This window comes from Chenopodium album, chromosome 2 (genome assembly GCF_948465745.1).
Source record: "Chenopodium album chromosome 2, dcCheAlbu1.1, whole genome shotgun sequence".
Lineage (NCBI taxonomy): Eukaryota > Viridiplantae > Streptophyta > Magnoliopsida > Caryophyllales > Amaranthaceae > Chenopodium > Chenopodium album.
In genome coordinates, this window is record NC_137835.1 from 57,551,695 (window position 1) to 57,568,052 (window position 16,358).

Below are 16,358 nucleotides of genomic sequence, written 5' to 3' on the forward strand. Positions count from 1 at the left end.
CAATTTTTTGATTTTTAGTTGGTGGTAAAATAAATTATTTAAAAGTTTGGTGGTAAAAAACAATTTTCTGTTTTTTCTTGGTGATAAAAGTAAAAATAAAAAATAAAAAATAAAAAAAATTATAAACTTCAAACAATTTTTAAAAATGAATCTGTTAATTTCTTAATTATGTCTTGCTTTCAAAGGATAATGCATTAAGAGAAAATTAATAACAATATAATTTTTTGTAACCACGATATCATATACAAGAATAATAAACAAAAAACACATCATATTTACAATCCTTTAAGAAAATAAAGCAATTTTAAATGGTAATAACTAATAAGTAATAAAATGTTATGGTCATTGGTTATGAACTGGTACATATATTAGAATGTTGATGGTATGTATATTTGTATGATTGTACAAAATTATAAAAATAACACTGTGAATCTGTGATGTTACACAAGTTGTACCATATCGAATAATTATAACGAGAGAATATAAGAGAACATTAATGGTATTAGATGTTCTACAAAGTACAATCTCATACTCTCACATTAAAGTTTTGGAAAAGAAGATAGGTAAGATTTGTTATAAAAGTAACACAATATAGTACTAGATTATTAGTGTGAGGGCTTGTTTAGTTCACCTTATTTTTGTTTATCTGATTTGGTCTGATCTGATTGTCAAATTTGACTAAACTTTAACCTTAAATGTACAACAAACTATAAGGAAAAAATATATCAAGTGGGATCTTGTTAGATTCATAATAATGTGTATGTTATTATAATGTAATTTTCACAATTTTTTTAATTACGAAATTAAAGATATTTAGCAATAAAAAATTGTACATAAAACGATATCTGATCTGGACTTTTTTTTTTTTCTCATCTGATCTGAACTTATTTTTTTATCTGATTTGGTGTGAACTTATTTTTTCTGAAATAAGTAAATATAAGATGAACTAAACAAAGTCTGAGCCATATATTGAGACATGCTATTGAGTTCAAAATCAAGTTGAACTCTAATTGAGCTGGAGCCAAGCTTTTGAGTTCGAGCTTGACCGTTGAGCTAAGCTTGAGTCGAGTCTAACGAGTTTGAGTCACATCATAATCAGCCCTAGTCACAAAAGAAAGATTTTGTATGTCCAGGTGGGTTTGACAAGTTTGACTTTGCTAATATCATGGGCCAAACCTAATTTTAATATGGGTGTAGCTGTAGTCAAATCAAAAGGCTGCAAAATGAATTCAATAAAAAAATCGGAGGTAAAGAAAATACATAATTGGTATATGATGGGATATGATAATCTTTTCATCCATTAATTCTATGGGCAACTTAGTAATATTAGTTGTTTTCTTCCTTCATCTTCCCAATCCCCGAATATTAGTTGCTTTCTTCCTTCATCTTCCCAATCCCCGTCTCCAAATCTCCATTATATTCAGCTGCCTCAATTAACGTCTCCTCCACTCTCCCAATCTTCCTCCATTGTCACAAACTTAAAGCTCCATTGCTTATTCGAGATGCAAGTTGAATTTTTTGCTGCTCTTCTTGCTTGAAGACAGGTATTCAAAAGATTTAGTTATATAATTACTCTATTCCCTCGTTTTATAAGTTCAGCTTACCAAATAAATAAATAAATAAATAAATAATTAAAAAAAAATTAACAAAGAATTAGAGTATTACAATGGCAAACCAAAATTTGAATTGGGCCTAAAAATGATTGAGAGAAAAAAAAAATTTAATAATGAAGATGCTGATAACACAATAGTACAACAAATCTGATATAAGCAGGCACAACTTTATACAATTATTGACGAGTGATTGTAAGTTATGCTGCTCATCGCCCACTACCACTACGATGGCGATGTTTGTCATCTCTATCCCTACCTCTTGATGAATAATCAGGTTGATCACCCCTGCTACCATCTAAATCATTGCTGTGATCTGGAAAACGTCTACTTGAGTTATACGAATATGAGCTGTATAATCGGTGAGCTAAGGTATCTTCTGAATCCAAAGGATCATTTCTAACTCTATCATCTGCAGATCTTCCAGAACTAGGACTCCTAGGTGCAGAAACATTTTTTCTTGAGTTGTGGGATGGGGAACTATAGTCGTGGTCATTATACCTCGGTGTATACCTGGAAGCTCTGTCAAAGCCTAATGAATCATTGTCCTTGAAATCACGGTTATTATGCTCTCGGCGGCGTCCCCTACTATAAGACTCTGCAGAATAATTTGAGTAAGCACCATCAACAAACCGATTCCGATCAGAATTGGAAGGTCTAGTTGCCCAAACTCTTTCATCTGCATCATTCGGGATTGGTGCATTTATGCCAGGAAATTTTACACTCATTTTCTGTGGTGTTTCAACATGTTCCGCTTCAAGAATTTCACCCTCTTCTTGGCCCCCCTCCTCTTTGTCCTCTTTGATCTCCTCATCAGAAAATATGGTAATTCCAGAAGGCACATCCTCATCATCTGGCACTGGAATTTCAAATGTTCACAAGATTAGACCGTGAAAGCAAATAATAGATCAAAGAAGCAAAGTAATTTGAAATTATAATGCAAAAATAGAATCCTGACACAATTTTGCACCAACTCTAAGGCAAACCTATCCATGGATAAGCTCCACAAGATTAGTGTGATCTCACATTATGCAGATTTCCAAAGTAAGCTTTCAGCTAGCAGACATGAACACATAAATTTTCTTTCACATTATGAATAATTTGGACAGCTAATTAGTAATTATTGGTTTGTGCACCAATTAAAATGTACATTAAGTAAAAGAATATGGTCCTATTGAAAAGAACATTAAGTAAACATATATATAGTTCAATCTTAAAGAACATCAGTTTGACCAGGCACACCTCTAATTTATGTTTAGATGCAAGTGATTTTAACACTGCCACAAATATTTTCTTGCCACCTTAAAAAACTTCAGTGTCGATGTATGTTTCACAAGTGGGAAAATGTAAAAGAAGAAAAGGAGAGTGCCAAATTCATTTTGGACTAGGTCATGAATTACACTTCTAAACCGGAGAAACTTCAAGGACCTCAAAGGATTTGGGATGTCTTGGGTTGTAATCACATGTAATTAAAGCTGTCTTCAGCCATGGTTGTGCTAGATATTAGTTCGGAAAAAACAGAGTAATTCAAGCAGAGCAAGAGAAATTAGCCAAACCAATGATAGATTGTATTGCAAGTCAGAATAACCACAATACAACTCCCTTCTTTCAAGAGGAAAGGATGCTCTCCAAGGAATATTTTCCACAATAATTTTCTAGATGATTTCCCCCAATACAAATCCCTCCTTAAATACCCAAAAAAAACTACCAGCTGTGATAACAAACTCAGCACACAAAACAAGGACTAACAAACTTATTTCCTAGATTACCAAATTACCTCTCCCTGTAACTAACTTCCAGCTCACTGTCCAGCTCCTATTTCCTTATCTGACTTCTGTTTCGGCCTTCTCCGAGCATATGTGAAATGCACTACTGGCCTGGGCTGATCTCTTGCAGGTTGTTAGTGTTTTTGTTTTCGAAGGTGATGGTTTCAGATTTAATAGTTTTAACTTGGTGGTTGTTGTTAGCTTGAAAAAGACGATAGAAGCTTTGTGGTAAGACTCATGGTGTTGACAAAGGTGGAATAGCGGAGGCGGCTTAGGTACAAATGAAAGACGAGGGTTGGTGGTGGGCCTTGGTCGATGCCATGGGACAAGAGTGGGTGGGGGTAATTTGTCTTTTGCTTTTCTCTCTCCTTAATATGTGCTCCAAATTGAAATGCATCAAATTAAAAGAAATGGAGGATGTATATAACACAATATTCTTTCTAATTTAGCTGTTATTGTTATATATTTGTTACATATATCCAACAACATTATTAGTCCATATCTTTAACACATTTTATATTCTATATTTGTTTTTTTTAAAAAAAAAAAAAAGATGAACTTAAAGGTAATATTTACATTTCTCATCATTTACAACTTTCGTTTTATGCTTTGTTATATCTATATACTATCTCCTTTGTTCCCTTAATATTGCAACATGGGGAGGGGGCACGGATTTTAAAGAAGAGAGAGATTGAGAGGAATAAAGATAAAGACTCGTGTAATGAGGAGAGATAAAACATATACAAATAGGGATGGATATGTTGCAATATTTGTGAAACTTCCTAAAATCGTAATTGTTGCAATATTTGTGGAATGGAGGAAGTATATGTTACTAAATTCAAAATACATATCAAGTTATCAACAACATGTGTCAAAACCTGATATACATTCCAAGCTATTTACGTTCTCAATAGGAAAAATAAAAATAATTGTAATACCTGACCTACCCTTTGGTAGATTGTAGTTACCAAAAGATCAAACACAAACAAAAGGCCATCCACACACCCCCGATACCTATATTCAACATATCAATCACTATTACCATTAGTCAATTAAATTTCTTTTTTTGCATGACTTGCCTGATTTATCTCTTTCAAAATAAATGAATCAATTAAATTCTTGATAACTTACCAGAATGTATTATTACTTCACTATATTCCCATAATTTCCACCCAATATATTTCATCATTTTACTCTTTCATGATGATGCCCACTTATATTATTAATCTTTAGAAAAATTTGCAAACTACAGCCATTTAAAGTTAGTATTTTGTAAATTGCAGCCATTTAAAACTAAAATTACAGCTCAAAAATGGTTATAAATCGTAAATTGCAACCTAATTCAATTTTTTCATCGGTTTGCATGTCGAAATATGTTCGATTAAGGTTTTAGCGGCCACATTAATTCTTAAGGTTCCAAATTGAGCTTGGAATTGGCAAAAACTTAACGTAAGTGCCTTGCTTTTACCGCAAAAAAAAAAAAAAAAAAAAAAAATAGTTGTCCACAAATCGATACATTTTTGTTACACACACGAGGCACTTACGTTATTTTTTTTACTAATTCCAAGCTCAATTCAGACCCTTAAGAGAAAAAATGACCCCTAAAACCTTAACCGAACATTTTTTGACACGCAAACCGATGAAAAAGTTGAATTAGGTTGCAATTTGCAATTTTTGTTTTAAATGGTTGCAATTTGTAAATTTTCCTAATCTTTAACCACACTTTCTCACATTCCCTTGCATGGACATCATTGTCCTTTTATGAAAATAAATAAATCAACCACTTGCCCACTTGAACAATATAATACCTAATACAAATAAATTATCCTTAAACTCTGCGCAAATGAGCAATCCCAAGTGATCCTTTTATTTAGGAATAGAGGAAGAAACATTATACACACCGGCAAACCCCCCCCCCCCCCCCCCACCGCCACCACTCTCTTTTGCCCTCCCACCCAAAAATAAAAGAAAAAAGACAAAGGCATAACAAGGAAGGAGAATAATATGCATTTGAATTTAATAATTCACTTACCAAGGTACCCTGGAGGATACCCAATTTCTCTCATTCTATTGAGCCACGGGGGTGGATCAAATTCCTGTCAACAAAGAAAAAGAAATAAATCAATGGAAATTTTCACCTTCCAGATATAAGACAGCTAATTGCAATAAAGCAATGGGGAAAATTCAAGAAATCAGTGCTATATCGTAAATATACATCTTTCTACTTTGTGCTTTCTCTGTTCTATAAAGTTCCTCACTCTATCCGTCAAATTCAAAAATAAATGCACATAATATATTTCTCAATCATCTCATTCTAGCACCTTCTAATGTGTAAATATATAGAACTTTGGTCCTTAATATCCTTGATTGTATACTAGTAACACACACAAAGAAGGATCCAAATTTTGGACTTGAGAATATGACAATTCAAAAAAATACTTCTTTCGTTTCTTTAGTTGACACCTTTCTTTTATCACACTTATCAATGCACAATTTTAACAATAATATCTATAATTATCAACATTGTAAACTAAGCAAATGCTAATAAAATTTTCATCGATACATTTAAACAAGATCCCATATGACTATGTTTTATCGTAGCTAAAAATCACAAAAGCTTATCACAATGTAGGATGTGAATGGTGCAAAAGGCAAAGTGTGTCAACTAAATAAACGAAGGAAGTAATTAATTTTAACATTTTACAATATTTCAAAAACAATTTTGCCAGCCGTGTTAAGGATTTAACCAAGGTAAAACAAAAAATTACATTTTTGAGGATAAAAAAAATAAATAAAAAAAAAATAAAATAATTTTAGTATAAAGAGAGTAATAAGTGAAAGGAATATTAAAAATTAAAAATAAATAAATAAAACTGTTTCTACAGATTACATACCCACGAAAAGATTACATAGTAAACCAATACAAACAGGAAATAAAAACTACGTTATTCTTGTATACTAGTTACCCAATGTTAATGGGCAACCAAATTTAGCTCACTGTTTTATTGGGACAATGGTATATTACAACTCTATAATAATATACACATCAAAAAGAACAAACTCAAAGAACAAACATTTCAAAAAGAACAAAAATTTCAACCAGCTTTTACAAACAGTTCAACCAGCTTAAAACCTAGCAGCAAAACAAAAGTAAGCAAGCCGACCACTGCTCTACATCTGATTACTAATTTTCTTAATGTAGTTAGCTTTTACATAATACGAAGGATTTTTCAAATCAACAAACAAACATTTACAATTTCCACCATATCGGACATGAATTGTATAGCTTTAAAGGTACACATCAGCTAACTAGGATATATCTTACCCCAAGACCCAAAAGTCGCCTTGTTTCTGCATCAAGAACACCAGGCCTTAATCCCTCATACTTACCGCCAGGGGTGTCTTGATAATATCTAGTAGGATTGCGCGTTCCAGCTGTCTGATTACGCTTAGACTTGAGCTGCTTGCGAGAGTTATTAACAGCAGAATTGTCCCTAGGCTTTGGGCATTCTTTAAGTGAATGACTATAAGAACCACAATTAAAACAACGAGGGGCATCCAGTAGCTCCAATCCCCTAGAATGTTGACAAAGAAAAAAGAAACCTACAACATCATGAAATAGCTTGAAGACAAAATCAATCAAAGCATGTACAACAAGAAGACAATTCTGGAGATTATACGGGCCCTATGCACTGGTAAAAAAACACAAGGAAGACAGGCAATTGGAAACATGAATGAGCTTTTGATTCTAAATTTTCACCCAATTTATGTTAGCAACAACTTTGATTCAAACTTTTAAAAAAAGTCACTTCTTATAGGACTACAACATGCCTAACTCAGAAATGTGAAAAGAGGAGATTAGTGTGGCCTAAAGTCCTACACCAATCTAAAAAAGTTGGACAGATCCGTTTTTTTTCTCTTTCAAAGTTGCAACATGTCTTGATTTTAGATTATAGGGTAAATACTAAATAATCTAATAAACAGGGATTGACAAATGCTCAAAACCCACTTTACATAAGAACCAGCCAAAATTCAGCTAATGATCGGGGAACGGTCAAAATATCAATAAGTAGAACATGGTAACCCATTGCAAGCCTACTACCACTACAACAGGAAGTCAAAAAATAAAATCATTACCCCTCCAAGTTACTTGATCCATCAACTGACATTGAACTCAATGCAAATTCACGATCATAAAGAGGCACAAATGCATCCTCAACTGGCTTAAAATCCTCGTCTTCTGGCTTCCTTATTTCATCCTCCATCCAGAAGTTCTACAATAAGGTTAAAAAAAATTATAAATAAATAAATAGTATTTTTTTTTGAAAAAAAAAAAAAAAAAAAAAAAAAAAAAAAAAAAAAAAACTCTCGACAACTTCGCATAGCCCTATATGGTAAATCAACACCTCAAATTGAAAGCAAAACCAATACACTGAAGTACTGAACACCCGATTTGGAACTACCATTGGTGAGCTATACAGTCTAGAACTACCATTAGTGAGAGGTCCATATACACATCATTACCACCCGTCTACAAAAAACAATGCATCACGTGTATGAACAGCCTTATAATTAAAATTTGATAACCTCTATCACTTGCAAATTGAGTCTCAACCCTTTTATTCTATTTTTAGAAGATGCCATATGACAATTTGCCAAGTTTGATTGAAACAGATATATGTCAGACAAGCTCATTCTATGATCGTCAAGTACATTGGTATGATGGTTCACTTCTCACTAAAGTCTATAATGAAAGTTACAGAGGAAAACAACTTTAGGAGTGCTGACTGTGTGACACTAAAAAATCTTGTTTGAAGGCAAAGGTGGAAGCACAACGGAGTCAACTGCGTGGATGCTAAAATACTCTTAGAGAAGTGCTTCTAGGTGATAATGATACAAAAAAATTATTCAGGACACAAGCATTAAATACATAAACAATTGTAAACTTAGATTCTCACAAAAATGAAGATGCATAAAAGCGATTATTGGTGCAATTAATACCATCTAGGCCATCTACACATTCCTAATGTACTTCTACAAAGCAAATTGTTATCATGAAATAAGAAGCAAGTTAACACACTCACCACAACAGTATTCATTTCTGTGCCAATATCTAGCGCTGGAAAGTATGTTCCTTCTCCAGTTTCTGATCCTCCATTTCGATCCTGTATAAGTTGTTAAACATCCAAACTTTCAATCAAAATTAAGAATATAACAGTGAAAATTGCTCATACACAAATGAACAAACAGAAACACTGAAAGAATACCAAGGCTTCATTAACAACACATTGTTTACTGACTTTAATAACCTATTTCACATCTAAACAAACCAGACTTTATCAGAACAATCACATCAGATTTCTAGAGAGCTATCACTGGGTTTCTACCCATCGTGGGAGTGGCACTGTTGTTCAAACGTTGTTAAGAGTACTTTTGGGATACTAGAAGTCTACAAACACATTCCAATTTCCTTAAGGTGAGATGGCTATTAACCATTTACCCCCCATAGTCCATAGACTTTTCTATGATTACCGGACTTGTCTTCACACTACGGCCCGTGGCTCAGCTGGATATCAGGTTGTCATCTCCGGAGGTTTTGGAACTGCTTTGCCTTGTTGCTGAGTCTTTGCGTAGTCGGACTCATGCGGCACTTGTGCTCGTTGGTGTAGCCCTGCTAGCCGACTTTAATAGGGTTCATATACTCGTACTCATTTTTCTCGCTGGCACGATCTCTCTGTAGAGGGAGTCGTGTGTTGTTGCGTTATCTGTTGTCGGTGCGGATGTTGGCTTGGCTTTGCATTGCAGATATGTACTTGTACTTGCCCCTGAGACACTGTCGTACCTCCGAGCTCACTGTGACTGGCCTCTGTAATCTTTTTCCATGATCTTTGTTGAGAACATTTATTTATTGCAGTTGTGGTTCTACGAGCATTTTCCGACACGGGCTCCTGAGTGAATGGAACACGCTCGTTCTTGGTGAGAGCTAGTTGACATCTGCGAGGAATGTCGGTTGTTATTACTATCACCTCCCTAAGAGGCATATTGTGACACGCTAATCCTGACAATGTAAGTCTCTTAGACTTTACTTATTAACTTGATTTGCTTATTTTGTTATCAATGAAATTCTTGTGTTTGTTGTGGTCGTCCTTTAGTATCGACCTTGGGACATTATCGAGGGTGCCGACATACTTAGCCCATTGCAGTCCTCTCGGGCTAGCTATTGTGGAACCAGTTTGTGATCCCGAAGGATCTCTCGCTCTATGATGGATCCAAGGATGTTGATGGCGTATATAGAGAGCAAGATGCATTGAGGACTAGGTTTTGGTCTACATAGGATAAGACTACACCACTGTGCTAGTCCCACGAGCACAGTCAGCACTCAGCACTCAGCACTCATCTCCGAGAGGTTGACTTTAATTCCTTTATGATTTTAGTTATAGCTCTCTCATTTCATTGAATAACCTTATTGTGTATTATGTCAACTAGTGAGGCGCAGTAAGGCACCTAAGTGGTAGAAAACTCCTAATCACCTTGATGTGCCTTATATCTTTTTTATGCATTGACAATGTTATACCCAATGATTATAATAGTTACATTCACTTTTTGAAGAGAGGTCCTAATAATTTTATTTCATTTCTATGTAGGGTAAATTTTGTCAATGGCTACCTTTTATTAATGATATTAATTAAATAACAAAATCATTGGCAAGGAAGGGTCTTAATTTGAGAGATGGAGATAAAAGTAATACCCACCATGGATGGGGTGGGGGTGGATCCTATGTACTTGCCCTAAATCCACCACACCCTGCCCTCCACCTCCACCCACCATACCCCACCCCATACCTCAAAAAAAAAAAATACTCCTTAATTACATCAAAGCTCACAATCGTCTTACATCCACTTTTAAATAAGAATAACTAAGTCTAAGAATTGAGTTTCATCTTTATATTATTTTTGTGAACTTAGCTTGGCGATTTGCCTAATTAAGAGGGTGTTTATTTGAATTAGAATGAGTACTGCATCTTCAAAATTGTACCCTTCCCACGGCATATAAGCTATGATAAAATGCAAAACAATGAGCACTAAATTGAATAAATACATGGAAGAGACTCCTATTGATACAAATTACATTGCTGGTACAATTCCGGTTTCAACAAAGAAGTGAATTGGTACCAACAAAGCCAAAATTCTAATTGGTACTAAGTAAGCACTACTTTAGCACATGGACCATGTGTGACAAAATATTGCATGGATTTCTTCTTGGTAGTGAAATATAAATTTTAGACTTTGAGAAAAGGTGGTTTAATAAAGGAAAATTTGATAATTACCACCATCTATAGTAGGCAAAATTGGAATTACCACCTCAAGTTTTTTTTAAAAAAAAAATTACCACAGTTTTTTCCAAATTTTTTAAACTCCCACCCATTTGACGAATGACGTCATCATGGGGCCCAATTTCGCGTTTTCCCTCTCTTTCCCTCTCTCCTCCTCGAATTACCCTTTTTTCCTAGCCCAAATTGCATGATTTAATTGTGTTTTTTTCTCAATTACTTGTTTAATTGTCCAATTTTCCTTTCATAAACCCCAATTTTTCAATTTTAGCAAAAACCCCAAATTGATTACCCCCAAACCCTAATTACACTATTCAATTCAATTCGAAATAAGTAAGATTGCAGAAATGTAAACCTAATTTGAGTCATTGAAATCGAATTTCAAAGAAGAATTCGAAAAAAGGGAGAAGGAAGGCAATGAAACAGGGGAATTGAGGGAGAAGAGAGGAAAAACGCAAAATTGGGCCCCATGATGACGTCATTCGTCAAACAGGTGGGAATTTAAAAGGTTTTGGAAAAAACTAGGTGGTAATTAAAATAAAAAAAATAACAACAAAAAAAAAAAAAACAAACCCTGAGGTGGTAATTCCAATTTTGCCTACTATAGATGGTGGTAATTATCAAATATTCCTTTAATAAATAATGGAATAAGGGTAGTAATTTTAAAAAATTATTTGCAAAAAGTACTTAATGACGGTCTCTCTTTAGATATGATGATTTTTAGTAGTCAAGTCAAAGTAGGTTCAATACACTTCTAACATTATTTTTTGGGTTATTTAGGTCTACGTAAAAAAGTTTTCCAAGTCACTATAGCTTGTTCATGAGTCGCTTTATTGGATTGGTTTGAATTCAAGTTGAATTTTGTCTAAGGCATTATTTGCAGTTGACACTATGGGCACGTGACATAATAACGAGGATACCACTAGATAAATTAGGGGGGAAAAGCTGCAAATAGTGTATAAGGGGGAGAAGCTACTTTATAGTTGTCAAATTTCTGAAAAAAGCTGCCCATTCTAGTGGTATAAGAGAGAGAAGCAACCTTAGTTTTGGATAAAGATATAAAGAGCAAGAGAGGGGAAATCCACAAGCTAGAGTGATGAGAGCTTACTAGAGTTCCAGAAGAGTTCTGCACGTGCCACTTTGACCACTCCCGTAACAACTCTTCAAGCTTCTGTTTACTTTGTCTGAAATGAAATTGACCCATAAGGCTCTAACCAACAAGAAATTGCATATATACACACACGCGCGCGCGCGCACACACACACACAAACATATATATATATATATATATATATATATATATATATATATATATATATATATCCAATGAGAAGTTTCTTAAAATAGGAGGAATGAGAAGGATGAAATATGCAAAAGTTTTTCACTAAATGTGCATATTTTTATCACTAAATGTGCAAAATTGATTTTCAAACTAATTAAAATTTGAATTTTCAGAAAAATCAGGAAACGTGCACATTATGTTCAGAATTTATGCACATTGAGCAATGACAATACAACACTAAGGATATAAGTGTAACCTTCATTCTACTATGCAGCTATGCTACTTTGTTTTTGTTATGGGAAAGCATTACCTTAAGATTCCCATTATCAACTTATGATAAAAAATATTTCACTTACAAGACTGACTCTTTCACCATACAAAAATTTCTCTCATTCACCCTTCACCATTTTCCCACCCTTCACAATGTACACTTCTCATCACTATGCTCAAAACATCAAATCAGATGCCCCAGTGACTTTTAACCAGTAGACTTTTATCATAAGAAGAGAGTACAATGGATCTTTCAAACTGAAAAGGACTAAAAGAGGGGTTAATGTATTTCCTTGTACTCTCAGCTTTCTTTTTTCCTGAATATTTGGTAAAAACATCCCCGTCACCACAGCCCATCCACCCCCCCCCCCCCTCACTCCCACCCCAGGAACAAAAATAATGGGAATGAGAAGACACCCTTCAACTTTATAAAAAAATAAAGCAACAATCTCAAACCAACCTTGACAAGCAACGATATTTGACATAGACAGATGGCTGCTCCTCATCCGACGTCATTTGCATTCTCTTAAGACACGATAAAGCTGTAGTTGGCATTGTGAAAAAATTCAAAACATCTAAGGTTCACGAAATTAAAAATATAACAATATGCATAGCAATTAATTCATAGTTTATTAACATATAACATCTCCCATCAGCCAATTGCACATGAACAGCAAATCTGAAATCAACTAACAAATGACAAACAACAAAGAAAATGATATTTATAAAACTTTAGGATTTGACCAATATCTGTCTATAACAAGCATATCCCCCTATGCTAAGAGCAGGAGAGGTGACTTCTCTGTGGCTATGATTGGAATTTGGAAATCCAGGCCCACTGAAGTCTGCTTCGGGGGGGAAATCCAGGCCCACTGAAGTCAACCCATTAACCAATACTATGTTAAGCTTCCTGGCAATAATCTGCCTAGTATTGGGCAATCCTATAGTCCCTGAGGAGAATAGGCCCATTTTCTAGTTCCATCCTAACATTTTCAGGCTAAAAACTTTAACCAGCAAACTTAAGCTCATTGGTTGAAATGACTCAATGGTATTGACTATTGATGCCTTGCTAATTATAAAATTCTTAAGAGGGTTTTGTTAGGGGGTACTAACCCATAGAGCCAAGCCTGAATAAGAGTAGATTTGGCTCGAATTCAATAAAATTCAGGCAGACTCGGCTCGAGCTGAAACTCGACCAGCCTCAAAATCCAAGCTCAACTCGGGCTCCAATTGCCCCAACAAGGCTCCGCCCGTGGACTAAATTAGGCTCGAATAATTCAACACATTTGCAATCACATTTAAATTTAACTCAATCATCAAATTAGGGTAAAAAAATTCACATTAAATCTTCTCGCTAAGAATATGTTTGCACATAACAAAATTCTAGCAACAAAATATTCATAACTTCAGTAAGTAAAGCCAATAGTTCAATAATCCGCCTTATAAGAACCCTAAATAGACTGTATTGACGATTGAATCGACGATATTGTGAAACAAAACCCTAGATTTTGAATTGAAATTCAATGTTAACAAATAAACTATTACCTCAGAAACTGCTTCAATGGAGGAGAAGATCAGAAGCCGCTTCAATGGAGAAGTCAGAGCACGATTTAATGGAAACTCAAGAGCACGCTTTGAATTTCGAATGGAAGAGAGAGAAGGTGCAGTGTAAAAGTGAAAAGATCTAATGCACTACTTGCCTCTAAAATTGAAAAACAGGAAGATGAGTAATTCCCAAATTTTTCTTAATAATTAGGGACGTTACTAAGCCAAGCCTATTTGTGAACTATTTGATGCTCGGCTTGGTTAGAAGAAACTTAGAACTACTCGATCTAAGTTCGGCTTGAGTGGACCTCGCTAGAGTTCGGCTTCCGCTCAAGTTCTTAATAAGCCAAGCCTAAACTATACATGGTTTGACTCGTAAGCTCATGAATAAGTTCGAAAATGTAGGAAATTTTGGATTTAAAAAAAAAAAAAAAAAAATCGGTATTTAAGACCCAAAAAAAATTTAATTTTAACAACAAAATTTTTTTAACAAATTTAATTTAACCATCACTTAACCGATTCCATCCAAGAATCTTTTAAGTGGAGCCATAAAGTCACATGTCGCTTTGTTATAGGCTAAATAAATAAAATAAATACGAGTAAAAAACAAAAATAAAAAATAAAAATAAATCCCAAATTTACCCAGCCCCACCATTGCCACCCTCTTGTTCGCCTCAGGCACAGCCGCCACCCACCAACCCGCCATTGGTGCATCCACTACCACCGGTCTAAACCTGATCCACCTGAACACTTCCCCTCCAGTTCCCGCAGCCTAAACCGCTCCAAAACCACCTGACCGTAGATGTCCTTCCCAAAAACAGCCACGAATCAGGCCTTAATAGCCAAAATTAGCCGGTTAAGGCCACTCGGCCCCAACACTGGTCAATTTCAGTCATTAGTGGTCGAATTCGTGGCCATTTTTGGGTACTAAGGGTTTCGGTTTGACCGTTTTTGGTGGTGATGGGGCGGTTTAGGGCTTGGGGGAAAAGGAGAGGGAAGGTTTTGGTGGGTCGGGTAAGGGAGGGGAGGGGATGCGCCGACGGCTGCATTGGGTGAAGGTGGAGAAGAAGGTGGCGGTGGTGGGGCTAGGGTGGCTTGGTAGTTTTAGGAATTTTATTTATTATTATGTTAGAAAATAAGGTGAATGCCAAATTACCAATTATTGATTTGATTTTATAATGTCCATATAAGTCCAAAGACTTGTGAACTTATATGGCAATATATGAGTATGATTGTACTCTTAGTATAGGACTCTTGGCTATATATATATGTAGGATGTCATGCAATACTACTACTACACTACAATTTCACTCATCCCCTTTTACTTCTTCTTTACTTCTCTTTTCACTGATTAAAAGACTTTCTATCGGTAAACATTTAACACGTTATCAGCACCAGTTCCTAATCAAGTATATTTATACCTACTTCTAAAAATTTATAACAAATTATACTATCTATTTCTAAATGTTTTGAGGAGTATGCTCTATAGTTGCCCATATTTGAGATCCTCTATACCAGAAACTCAAACATTTATTATATTATATACCTCAAAAACAACAGTGAAAAACAATTCTCTTACTTGTAAAATCATCCTCCTTTGTTTTATTCATGTTGTTATATTGTTTTAGTTGTTTGATTTATGCATGTTACATGCTCATCTTTTACGTAAAGTATTAATTTTTAGTTATTATAATTGCTTAGTAGTAATTATGCATGCATATTATTAACTAAATTGACAAAAAGATGCAGCCGTTTGTACTTATTATTTTTCTTACTTTTACATACTTTTGTGTTTCTTTCCGTTTTCGAACTCATGATCTTTTTTAGATATTAGGGCTCTCGGACCACTATGGCTTGCATTCCCACTGTGATAAACTTTTACAATTATAAATAAATATATTTGGACCATAATTTTTGTCAGTATATTAGATTATTATATGATATTTTTACAGTTGTACAGAATAGTAACGGATAAACCTATCTCTATAAAAGACAGATTTTTCCCCTGATTTCACCACAAATCCCTTATCCCTTCCTACTTTTTATCCAAAAATCACCTAAAATTTTTTTCACCCCCTTCTTCTCCGATATGTTCCCCGTCGACGGCAACCAAAACACCCACACCTTCACTTTTGAGGAAGATTTAATGAATATAAAACAATATTTCCTTCTAATTACGGCGCTTATAGTTTTATTAGTAGCAATATTAATTTTTGTCATTATGTATAAGTAAAACTCACTTATTTTGTCGTTTTAGTAGATTAAAAGCTTGTTTTGTTTTATTATGTTGGTTTTTTGTTATTAATCATCATTGTAATATTGTATAATATTACCGTTATCATTATAATTATTGTTACTACTGTTATTATTGTTGTCGTTTTGCTCTTTTTTTTTTTGGCAACTAGCATAATTAATTTTTGCTTAATTATATAATTACTCACAATAATAAACCAAGGAGGAGAAAAGAACTATATTATTTATGGTTTATTATTGATAAACTTAATTATTACTTATTTTATTAACCTTGCTATAATTATGGAAGGACTAAACATATG

At 34.4% G+C, this 16,358-nt stretch overlaps 1 protein-coding gene across 1 annotated transcript; it reads right to left on the bottom strand.

The window, feature by feature from the left end:
- Positions 1-1,608: 1,608 nt before the first annotated feature.
- LOC145598768 (uncharacterized) lies at positions 1,609-14,945 on the bottom strand. The gene is made up of 8 exons (XM_081655159.1): positions 13,804-14,945; positions 12,719-12,800; positions 11,815-11,890; positions 8,461-8,541; positions 7,514-7,650; positions 6,702-6,951; positions 5,409-5,472; positions 1,609-2,469 (listed from the first exon to the last, which is right to left on the bottom strand). Exons 2-8 carry the CDS (start codon positions 12,778-12,780, stop codon positions 1,820-1,822), a joined length of 1,320 nt encoding a protein of 439 aa, XP_081511285.1. The 5' UTR covers positions 12,781-12,800; positions 13,804-14,945; the 3' UTR covers positions 1,609-1,819.
- Positions 14,946-16,358: the final 1,413 nt, after the last annotated feature.

Bases quoted from the DNA above. Each gene is read 5' to 3' on its own strand.
- LOC145598768 (XM_081655159.1), bottom strand. From the start codon at position 12,780: ATGCAAATGACGTCGGATGAGGAGCAGCCATCTGTCTATGTCAAATAT. The intron at 6,952-7,513 runs GTAATGATTTTA...TCAACATTCTAG, and splicing joins GGATCAAGTAACTTGGAGGG to GGGATTGGAGCTACTGGATG. The intron at 5,473-6,701 runs GTAAGATATATC...CTTTGTTGACAG, and splicing joins GGCGACTTTTGGGTCTTGGG to GAATTTGATCCACCCCCGTG.